Source organism: Amphiura filiformis, chromosome 12 (assembly GCF_039555335.1).
Source record: "Amphiura filiformis chromosome 12, Afil_fr2py, whole genome shotgun sequence".
Classification (NCBI taxonomy): Eukaryota; Metazoa; Echinodermata; class Ophiuroidea; order Amphilepidida; family Amphiuridae; genus Amphiura; species Amphiura filiformis.
The window spans coordinates 35,202,685-35,215,427 of NC_092639.1; the positions used below are offsets into that span (position 1 = coordinate 35,202,685).

The 12,743-nt window shown below is 38.5% G+C and overlaps 1 protein-coding gene across 1 annotated transcript in view; it reads left to right on the top strand.

Annotated features, from left to right (window-relative positions):
• LOC140166118 (nuclear pore complex protein Nup205-like) overlaps window positions 1–12,743 on the top strand; it is a 71,230-nt gene that overhangs the window by 8,899 nt on the left and 49,588 nt on the right. Inside the window, 3 exon segments of the mRNA XM_072189504.1 lie at window positions 5,793–5,964; window positions 7,031–7,339; window positions 8,940–9,170. Of these exon segments, the coding sequence (XP_072045605.1) occupies window positions 5,793–5,964; window positions 7,031–7,339; window positions 8,940–9,170 (712 nt within the window).

Consider the following 12,743-nt stretch of genomic DNA (forward strand, 5'->3'; position numbering starts at 1 on the left):
TATCAAAATGAAGTGGTCAAAATCTTGCTAAAAAGCATCACAAAATTTTTGATCTAAGGTAATAGCATTTATTCATTTGGACGTACCATCTGAAAGAGATCTAAAACTACCATTTTATTAATGCATTACCATAATAGCCAAATTTAAACCTCTAAACGCAATATAGATATTGTTAAATCGCTCATCATGTTACCTACTGAATACCGGGTTTCTTCACCTTTTCATTGTATAAAGCGTTAGGTGTATGCATATAATTCCTATTATTCTTGAAAACATATATCCTACTCGTTCTTATACAATGTGTAAATTGATTCATACTCATTTGATAAATAAAATACAGAAACTGACCTAAACTTCATTTTCAAAAACAAACTAGCATAAATTGACTAAGATCATATTGATCGTGTTATAAAAATAAAAACAAATATTTTCCGGTTGAGCTAGCATTTTCCTGACACCCTGTGGTCTACATTACACGAAAAAAGCGTTAATGGGAATATTCCATTTGTTTTAGGTTGATTAGTATTGCGATAGGGAAAGCATCCTAGTGGTATTCAGTAGGTAACATTGGGTTTTGATATCACATTTACTATCACACGTCCTGGATTTATTTTGCAAGATTAGTAATGGCACTTTTAGTTCCTATAAGGCCAATATGTCATCAATCAATGGGCAAAAGGAAAAAATTGTGGAGACATTTTTATTTCGGACTTTTATTTTTGACCCGTGGACACTTTTGGTTGGATTCGACCATATATGCACCTTGTCGTATTCTGGTACAGGACAGATTAACTGCGTCATTGGGAAGAGGCTAACCAGAACACGTGGAGTGGAAATTTCCTTCAGCAGTCGCATTCACAAAAATGACAGAATACAAAGTTTCAAGTTCTTTTGTAAATAGCGATATGTGGAAGTCATGGAACTCTGTAATTTTAATGATGTACTGTCCTGGCGTGCGCGTGCGGTTGATGTTGTATTATTAGGCCAAAAAAAAAAATGTTGTGTTGCCCTCCGCGGCCGGGTCAAAATCGCGAAAATCTGGGCCCGTTTTTTTTTTTTTTTTTTTTTCAAATTTTTTTTTTTTTTTTTTTTTTTTGTAATAATTTTTTTTAACAAATGTTTTTTTTTATATCATACATGTACCCCCAAGCCTATTCCCGGATCCCTGACGTTCACCAAAAAGATTGTGCCCCAAGCCAGTACTTTAATTGGATAGTAGGACTTACTCATTGAATCCCAACAACATGGATGTTAGGCCCTTCACAATTGATTTTGAGTTTCCTGTTTCCCGCCCGCATCAAAAATTGAGAATTGCAAAATATTTAATTATTTGATTTTTATCTGTCATTTCTCTGTTAAATGACATTTTTGTTACATTAATTTGCTACTTTCTTACTTTGATCATGAATCCTGAACAAACAAATAACACATATTATTATCAATGTATAAAATCAACCATAATTGCAATATGATCTGCAGTGCCAAAATGTACCATGCAAGATGTTGACATTGGGCTGTGACCACTTGTTTCAAAATGAAGAAAATAATTAAGTTACCTCATGCCTTTTTTAAAATCTTTAAATAATAAACTAAGAATTAATTGTGAAGGGTCTTAATATTAATATTTACTTCAATAAAATATTCAACATTGGGTAGAAAATACAGCCAATATTATGCATATGCCTCTCTTCACTCATGTTACTGTGAAATAGTAGGTATCAAATGGTTGAGTTGTAAAAAAAAAAAAAAAAAAAAAATCCGGCCGGCTGTACTACCAGATTTTAGGCTTGGGAGGGCAACACAACAATTTTTTTTTTGGCCTTATCACAAGCTGAAAATATTATTTTTATTTACATTTCAAGTAAATTTTCTTAAAAATAATATCTGATTCCATAATTATATTAATTTTACGATGAATAAAACCAATTTTTAAAAACAAAATCAAACCATTCAAATGTTTTTTTGTTTTTTGCATCCGCTATAATTAGCACATTTTTAGCATTTACTATACGTTAATTTTGCGAAAACAAAAACATGACGAGTGATGATTTCAGGAGCAGATCGAAAGAAATGTCTAACTTTGTAGCCTAATTTGTTTGAAAAATCACGGACAACTGAAATATTTGGCGGACAACCAAAAACTGTTACCTGGTTGTCCGGTGGACAACCACTTTTTTTTTTTTTAATTCGAACGCTGCTAATTACAATTAATTGGTGAATGACAACAATGTATTTTATACATTAAATGTAACTTAAATATTTATATTTTCATATATCCATTCACAAGAAAAGGGGACATTTTAATCAAGGCAATGTATGACAAACGTTTCAAAGTTGCAAAAACTTCCGATGCAATTATCTCAAAATGGCCATTTTCGGTAGTGATGCCACTATGTCTTCTGGGCTGACGTAAGTGATGACTTTTAAAATATCTCGAAAACGAACAACATGGTGTCACCCTCTGTTAGGTGCCAAATGAGAGAGAACAAAATACAAAAAACAAAAGAACTCTGGGGTTCTACTCATAAAAGTTTTTTGGGTATTTTTAAAATTCATTATTGTGGGTCCCTGGGGTACCACTCTCCATATTTGGGTATATTTCAAAATTAATATCTCAAAAATTTGAACAGGTTTTGCCTTCTGGATGGTGTCAAATGTTTGTTTACTGCATTTTAAAGCAGACAGTCACGAAAGCAGGCGAGGCGTGTGGTTTGAGAACCACCTTGTTTTTTCTTCAGGTTACATATCTTGGAAATTTAAATTATAAAAAACATCTTGTCTTGTTTCCATTGAAAATGATTAATATTTGATGGTTTGAGATCTTCATCATAATAAAGGAATCTGACGTCAATTGGAAATTCCATGAAAATATTCTAGTCCAGATGCAAAGTGCAATTTACGCCATTTTCCCATTGGGTCCCTGGGAGTTGCCCCAGTTTTAAAAATGTTGGATAAGTGTGCAAAATATTTAGGCCCATGTGGAACGTAAGTGTCCTACAAAATTGTAAATTTATTTTGATTGTTCTGAGACTGCACTTCAAATTAAGCTGCATCAGGTGAAATTGCACCACAACTTTGAAAATGGGGTGCACCCCAAGGTAACAAAATTAACTCAAACATTGAAATTGCATCTGACCTTCTCAATTGTAATTCTAAATGACAATATTCTCTCACCTCACTAACCACATTAAATAGAACATTTAAAAAAAATTATATAAAATATCAGTACCGCAAAAGACAGTGACCGCGAAAGACGGTGACCGCGAAAGACGGTGACCGCGAAGACGGGTGACTGCTATTTTTACAAATTCATTATTGTGGGTCCCTGGGGTGCCACTCTCCATATTGTGGACCTCTGGATGGTGTCATGTTTGTTTGCCGCATTTGAAGCAGACAGTCGCGAAAGCAGGCGAGGCTTGCGGTTTAAGAACCACCTTGTTTTTTCTTCAGGTTACATATCTTGGAAATTTAAGGGATCGGATAGCAACATTTGCACAGTATTTTTTGGGGTACCTGAGACTACATCAGACACATCAAATTGCATTCTGAATAGGAATGGCCTTCTGATATATCAAATAGTTTTAATGTTTTGAAATTTGTGATATAGTAACAAATTTTATGGAAATTTGGAAAATTATTAAAAATTTATATTTTTGACATTTCACAGTCCTCGAAGTAAACTTTATTAATCAATGATATGTATTTATAGATCTTGTTTCCAGGAAAATGATTAAAATTTTGATGGTTTGAGTTTTTCATAATAAAGGAATTTGATGTTAATTAGAAATTCCAGGAAAATATTTTAGTATAGATGCAAAGCGCAATATACCGTATTTCGTCAAATAGTCGCCCCCCCCTCAAATAAACGCCCCCACCACTTTTTTCAACCAAGATGTTTAAAAAATGCCGATATTTCCATGCTATCTTGTGTAGTAAGCTTACTAAGTTGCCCACATGGTCGATAATAGCGTCACTTTTTGGCGAAAATCTGGATTGGAAACCCGGAAGTGAACCAGAAGTCAGTGTTTCTAGTTCATAGTTCGTCATTTTAGCGTGAGTTTTAAGTTTACCTAATGATTTTAATGGGAATTATCGTTCTAAAATTGACCTTGAATAAATGCCCCCCCCTTGGGAAAATGTACTGCCCCCCCCCGGGGGCATTTATTTGACGAAATACGGTACTCAGAAGGATTCTGAAGGGCACCCATTTCAAGGTACTTTTGAAAGGGTACATCTATTTTACAAGGCAATTACATGTTAAAGAATAGCAGCAATTAATAGGGCATCAAGGCAACTGCTAGGGGCACCGATGGCAATTGCCTTTGGTGCCTTCGGTTATTTTGTAGCCTGAATATACTCCATTTTGCTAACTTTTTTAGGCCACCAACATTTAAAAAAACCCCAATGTATATTTTTGAAACTAGAATAAAAAACAGCACATATTTTCTTATTACGTCCTTTTATTTGAGGAGTTATAGTTGCCTATGTATCTGAAATTAAGGATTCACGTACATGTAGGACTTTGTTTGGCAGGAAATTAAAAAAAAAAGTGTATGTAGGTACACATTTTTGGAATGGAAATGACAAAAGGAATGCAAGTTAGATTTTAAAATTTGGGTAAGATGACCCATTTTGGGATGAAGCAAAAAAAGGTCAATATGCATTTTATAGTCCATTTGGTTCTTTTGAGACAGTAAGCGTCCACGTGTGATACACGCACAAGCAATAGTGGTACATCTTCCTTTTCAGTGCTTACCACAGTTTGCCTATGCACGATCCTGGAACCTAGGATTGATTGCAGATATCAGAACCGGGGATGGTCCCCCTTCTATTTTTCGAATAGCTCTGACACTTTAACGTGCACAGGGTTTGACTCTTCCTGTACACAGGACCAACGGCTTTACGTGACTTCCGAATCACGGACGTCGCACAAACACTACCTATATCTGCACATGCTAAGTAGTGTATGGGGGCGAGAAGAAATTCTACAATTAAATTCTGTGATGAAACTGGATTGCGCAAAGTAACTGTGCCGTACAAATACACTGCCTTTGATCGTGCATGGATCACACATGGACGTTAGTGTCTCAAGGAAGACAAATGCACAACAGAGATATACCATTTGCTTTTTTACTCCTTGGGACTAGAATACAGGTAGATAATATGAGTTCAATCTGTGGTGGGACCCTTGACCTTTAATACATAGATCCTGGGTTTCTCTAACGGAAATCAGTTTGACCGAAATTCCTTCCCAAAATACAATACCATAAAACCTTGTCTGCAAGCATATACATTTTTGTAGAGTGTTTTTGATGAAAACTAAATATGCCAATACTATAGATTGGTCTTGTAATAGTACTTGTTTGTATAATGCTTGTATCGGTAATTCATCTGCTCAAACTCCATAATTTTGTCGATGGATGGCATCGACAAAAATTTATCTTTCATCAAAAGCACGTTATATGCTTGTAGACGAAGTTTAATTTACGATATGCGTAGTGCTAACAGCATAAAGTTCCTGTGCAACATACTCTAGGGGTTGTTCCAGGACACACAATGACAGGGTAATTTTTGTCAAACTGGCTTCCGATAGAGAACCCCAAGATCCACATTTATTTGCCCAAGGGTGACTTTTTTGGCACCAGGTGGATTCTCTGAATCCACTCAAAATGACATTAGTATGATGTCCATACAGCCAGTTTCCATGACTTAACCATTCCAAATTCTGTCTGAATTCATGTACGTATGTGTGGATGAGAGGTTTATTTTCCAATTTTTACCTGAAACTACAGGCAAAAAATGCGCAAGCCCGTGAAGCAGTGAAGAAAGCCGATACTCAGGGGATCCACATCGCAGGCCAACCAGGATCTAGGACGCTGCCCAAATCTTTTATAGCTGAAGCTCTTATCATCAGTGATTTATTTGATCTCAATGAATACTCCGCTGTGGAGCTCCTTCTGGCTGGTAAGTTTAACAGACTCTGCAGGCCAACCATGAGCCAGATCGCTGCCTAAATCTTTTATTGCTGAAGCTCTTATAATCAGTGATCTCAGTGCATACTCAGCAGTGGAACTTCTTTTGGCTGGAGTCCTTGAGCAAGACACTTTACATGTATCTTGCTTGTCCCACTCCACCCAGGTTTAAAATGCAGACCTTCATTTTTGAGGAGCTCAATTGCACCAGAGCTCCTACAGCTCTCCTTAACAACATTTCAGGAGTATGATTTATTGAGCTCCTCACTACTTAAATCTCTATGTTTTAATACAGATATTAAACGATTGAGCTCTTTGTTGAGCACCTAAGTAAACACAGGAGAGTGATTAACAGAGCTCCTGCAATTTTCAAAAATGAAGGCCTGAAAATGGAGGAGCTGTTATGAGTGTAGTTGTACTGGCATTGGCTGCGATATGGTGTGATGTATTCTAGTGGCAGTGGAATCAATTTTATCTTGCTTGTTCCACTCCACCCAGGTTTAAAATGGGGAGCTGTTATGAGTGTAGTCATACCAGCATTAGCTGCCAAATGGCTTGATGTATCCTAGTGGCAGTGGAATCAATTTTATCTTGCTTGTCCCATTCCACCCAGGTTTAAAATAGGGAGCTGTTATGAGTGTAGTGATACTGGCGTTGGCTGCCAAATGGTGTGATATTCTAGTGGCAGTGGAATAAATGTAAAGTGCTTGGATATTTATTTTAGTATGGATCTAAGGCGCTATATACTGCCAACATTTATTAATGCCAGAACTTTTAGAACTATCACATGCTCTGTATACAGTCTGCTGTTTCAGTGTGTTTAACACTGAGTGAACAATTTGTTGTCTGTGCACTACAGGAGAGCATGTTCCTGAAAATCACTACAAAGTCATTCCTGTTTTGACCAGCAATGAATTTGTCAAAAATGGATCACTCTGCTGATACATAGTTGAAGAAAATTAATCAAAACATATTTTTTGTAGACCGTAATTGTGTTTAGAAAACCAAATATGAAGTGTGTTTCTTATTTTTTCTTTTAACTTTTTCTTTCTGAAAAGGGAAAGACAACAACCATACCATCCCAGTCTCACCCAGCGGTCTTGTGGCAGTCCTCCTTTACTATGACGGCCGCCGTAGCTTAGTGAATGCACTGCAACTTCTTATCCAAGCTCGTAGAGGGCGCACATGGACACTCGAGCTAGAGGAAGAAGTTGTAGAGCTGGTGACGAAATTCACAGATGAACTTGAGAAGGAAGGGTTTGTGCGCAAAGTGTTGCACTTGTTGCGTGGAATAGATGTCACAAAAGACCTGGACAAGCTTGGAAGGGAGAGGGCGCTAGGAGATGCAAAACACAGGCATGAGGTAAGCAGAAATTGATTGCGGAGTTTGAGGTCCCAGTGATTTTTGACATGCATGGGATTATCAGTGCTCTCCCGGTGCTCAGAATGGGTGTTGAAATAAATAAATAATGCATTGTACTCAGGGCCGTTCCGACCATTAGGCCAGGTAAGGCGGTCGCCTAGGGTGTGGCAAGCAGAGGCGCAAAAAAAGGCGAAAAAAGAAAAAAGCGGAATGGAGAAAGAAAAGGGAAGAAAAAATGAGGGCGGATAAAAAGAAAAAATGGGAGGCAAATAAAAAGAGGGCGAAAAGAGAAACAGAAACCAGTAAGGAAAAGGAAAGGGAGACCTGAGAAAAAGAAAAGAAATGGGGCAGTATACAAATAGGTCAAAACTGATGAGTTTTCAAGGGGGGTAACCCCTCCCCCCTTAACACTTTTTTGGCATGCTTTGGTGGGGCGGCAGGGAGAGGCTTTGCCTAGGGCGGCAAAATCCCTAGGAACGGGCCTGATTGTACTGATTCTGCAAAAGGAGAGTTGGTTCTAAATGGTCACAATTCGCTGAAAAAGGCCCAACATATGAGACCCGGTTATACACTACCGCCTATTGCTGCCAGCTTCACAAAGTACGCTGATGCCCAGCTACTTTTCGGCTACTCAATAGTACCAGTACAGTTTCAATTCCAATATCAGTGTGTATACATGTGTTGTTCCGATATGTGTGCTCTATAGGGTACCCACACAGGTATTCTAGTATCAGGGAAGTAGCTGGGCAGCAGTGTAACTCTGATAGTGAACAACTCATCAAGACCAAGCTTAGTTATATAAACTTGAAAATTCCCTACTTTTTGGTATGGACGAAAAAACACATCGGAAGTTTTGGAAATGTAAACATATATTATGGTATATGGAAAAAATGAGCCCTTATATAAAAATTATAATTTCATTCCATTATAGAATTTATGAATAGATTACATTATTTTGTTTGTTCAAAATGAGGTGTACGTTGTCTACATGTGCATCCTTCTGATATGGCCAGGCAAAATAATGATGGTCTCTTTTCTTCAATATATAATAACATAGTCTCTTTAAATAGCTATACATGTAGATATCAACCAACATGCTATTCACACTGACTTCTTCTCGAGTGTCTGATAGTTTAGTTACTTGGACATGACATTTAGAATTGAATGAACATTTAGTGCAGCGTTGGTACTAAAGAACTGCAGCTCTATACTGGAAAGTTCTTCCACCAGCAGTAATGTTTCATGCAGAGTAGACACACAGAATAACACACACAGATACATGGACACATATGTGACATGATCAAGGGGAATGAGTCACATGTCGGCAATTATCAATTAGAAGTTTTTACATACTTTACTGGCAGTTTACAAATGCTACATTTTGATGCAAACTCCATCAAAATCGGACATCTGGTTACGGAGTTATGAGCAATTTATCAATGGCTGAAAACAATGTAAAACAAAAGAATTTGAACAATGTTTTTGCCAATTTCTCAAAAACAATATTAGCGACATCCCACTCATTCCCCTTGATCATGTCACATATATGCATCCCCATGCCACATACACATGCACTTTATGCAATGTTTCTGTTCTCTACCCAGGTTACAAGTCTTATGAATGAAATCGCACATCCCTTGCTGAATGTGTCTATTCCTGGGCATGCCAGACACCTCTTGAGAAGGATGACACCAAACAACTGATGGGCTATTTGCAGAGAAATGTGGGGATGAATGGTGATGGCACCCTGGATGATGTCACAATACCACTACTCATGGCATTCTTGTATTGTGTGGATCTCAGTGGCTTGGAGCCTAGGGCTGAAGATAGGGATGGTAAGAGAAGTAGTTTATATGCGGGTAAGGGCTGGATAATATGGGGTGAATGGTGATGGGACCCTGGGTGATGTCACAATACCACTACTCATGGCATTCTTGTATTGTGTGGATGTCAGTGGCTTGGAGCCTAGGGCTGAAGATAGGGATGGTAAGAGAAGTAGTGTATATGCGGGTAAGGGCTGGATAATGTGGGGTGAATGGTGATGGGACCCTGGATGATGTCACAATACCACTACTCATGGCATTCCTGTATTGTGTGGATGTCAGTGGCTTGGTGCCTAGGGCTGAATATGGGGATGGTAAGAGAAGTAGTGTATATGCGGGTAAGGGCTGCATAATGCAGGGGTGAATGGTGATGGGACCCTGGATGATGTCACAATACCACTACTCATGGCATTCCTGTATTGTGTGGATGTCAGTGGCTTGGAGCCTTAGGCTGAAGATAGGGATGGTAAGAGAAGTAGTGTATATGCGGGTAAGGGCTGGATAATGTGGGGTGAATGGTGATGGGACCCTGGATGATGTCACAATACTCCTCCCCCTCCCTCCCTCCCTCCCTCATTTTTTAATTTTAAGCGGCCTAATATTTCTTCATTACATCAATTGAATTTTATGACAGTTCAGTTCATTACTGAAGTACAATTCTAAGTACAGAATTTTGCCCAGGGCAATGTTTTTAAAGTAATTTCTTTTTATATCGGCTAGTATGAGAAACAAATACTCGGCCAGCAGAACGTTATCACAGGTTTCACACAAACTGCAATTTCACATGTCATCATGGAATTCTGCAGGAATACTCTTCCACTTACATTTCCATGATGGATAGATCGAAGAAACAATTTAGGGAAGGCATACCTTGAAAGCCACTAAATGCACAGGCATTTTCAGTTGAAATCCATACACCCCCTGTGGTGGATAGATGGAAGAAACAGTTTAGGAGTGGCAAACCTTGAAAGCCGCTAATGGGCATTTTCAGTTGAAATCCATACACCCCCTGTGGTGGAGAGATGGAAGAAACAGTTTAGGAGTGGCAAACCTTGAAAGCCGCTAATGGGCATTTTCAGTTGAAATCCATACACCCCATGTGTGGATAGATGGAAGAAACAGTTTAGGGAGGCAAACCTTGAAAGCCACTAATGGGCATTTTCAGTTGAAATCCATACACCCCTGTGGTGGATAGATGAAAGAAACAGTTTAGGGGAGGCAAACCTTGAAAGCCACTAATGGGCATTTTCAGTTGAAATCCATACACCCCATGTGGTGGATAGATGAAAGAAACAGTTTAGGGAGGCAAACCTTGAAAGCCACTAATGGGCATTTTCAGTTGAAATCCATACACCACCTGTGGTGGATAGATGAAAGAAACAGTTTAGGGGAGGCAAACCTTGAAAGCCACTAATGGGCATTTTCAGTTGAAATCCTTACACCACCTGTGGTGGATAGATGAAAGAAACAGTTTAGGGGAGGCAAACCTTGAAAGCCACTAATGGGCATTTTCAGTTGAAATCCATACACCCCTGTGGTGGATAGATGAAAGAAACAGTTTAGGGGAGGCAAACCTTGAAAGCCACTAATGGGCATTTTCAGTTGAAATCCATACACCACCTGTGGTGGATAGATGGAAGAAACAGTTTAGGGGAGGCAAACCTTGAAAGCCACTAATGGGCATTTTCAGTTGAAATCCTTACATCCCTATAAATCTGAGATTCTCAGCTATAAATGGATAGATGGAAGAAACATTTTGGGAAAGGTAAACCTGAAAAGCCACTAATGGGCATTTAAAGTCGAAATCCACTAAGGCTGGTATTTTTGGGCGGGCTCGTGGTTACCCGTCCAAGATTACATTACCCGGGCAGGAAATACCCTGCCCGGGTGCCCGAATGTTTTTTTCTTTTAGATCAACCATGAATGATCTTTTTTTCTTCTTTTTTTTGTGCAAATTTGGGTACCTGGGTACCTGGTTACCCGCCCGAAAAATGTGTCGGGTACCCGGGCACAAAATTACCCGAAAATGCCAGGCCTAAAATCCACACACCCCCTATAAATCTGAGACAAATATAACTTTATTAATATATGTGTCACAGCTATAAATGGATAGATGGAAGCAAACCTTAAAAGACATTAATGGGCATTTTCAGCTGAAATCCATACACCCCCTATATAAATTCTGCTTTGAGTCTCAAACTTTCATCACTGTCACAACCCTGGTAATTCCCTGGAAAAAAATTTCTGATGACAGGGAAGCCTTAATTAGGAATGTACAGGCTGCATTCTCCCAGGTACCTTATTATCAGTATAAATTTTGCTTTGAGACCCAAATTTTCAACTGTCACAACCCTGGTAATTCCCTGGAATTTTTTTCTGATGACAGGGAAGCCTTAATTAGGAATGTACAGGCTGCATTCTCCCAGGTACCTTATTATCAGTATAAATTTTGCTTTGAGACCCAAATTTTCATCACTGTCACAACCCTGGTAATTCCCTGGAAAAATTTTCTGATGACAGGGAAGCCTTAATTAGGAATGTACAGGCTGCATTCTCCCAGGTACCTTATTATCAGTATAAATTTTGCTTTGAGACCCAAATTTTCATCACTGTCACAACCCTGGTAATTCCCTGGAAAAATTTTATGATGACAGGGAATCCTTAATTAGGAATGTACAGGCTGTATTCTCCCAGGTACCTTATGATTCGGTATGCGATGGAGTATAAATTTTGCTTTGAGCCATAAATTTTCATCACTGCCACAACCCTGGTAATTCACTGAAAAAGTTTTCTGTCAACAGGGAAGCCTTAATTTGGATAAATTAATGTACAGGCTACATTTTCCCAGGTACCTTATGATTCGGTATGCGATGGAGTATTAAATTTTGCTTTGAGCCATAAATTTTCATCACTGTCAGAACCCTGGTAATTTAGTTAAAATGTTGTTTGACGACCAGTATAGAACTAGAAGCGTCAATTCCAAGATGTACAAACCCTGGTACATGTAATTTAGTTTAAATGTTGTTTGACGAACGAGAAGCCTCAATTAGGATTGATGTACAAACCCTGGTAATTTAATTGAAGTGTTGTTTGCGATAGAGAACCTTTAATGTGACATGATCAAGGGGAATGAGTCACATGTTGGCTCTGGTTGACAATAAGTTTTACACGTGTTTCTAAAGAGGAGATTTAGAGCTTTCAGAAACTGGGCACATGCATGGAATATTCCAACCTATCTGTTATTAATCTATGAATTTACTATTTTCTAGGTGTAGCCATGACATGTCCAGTGTGGCATCTTTTTAAATTTTGTCTTTACTAATCGGGTATATTAGACATTGTTCCATATGTCATTCACTTGGAATAAAAGTCTTGTCTATCGCAACATTGTTGAATATTACTAAGTAACTGGGCCGACACAAAATATACCGGTACAGAGCCACCACTTAAATCGGACCCCTGTCCATAACACACTTAGGGTAGTGATTTATAGTGCGCTACGCACAGGCACAATGCCTAGACGTTGATCCACAAGCCTCAGCACACTTTACATTAAGCCATATGGGTTCATGGCACACACCTCCA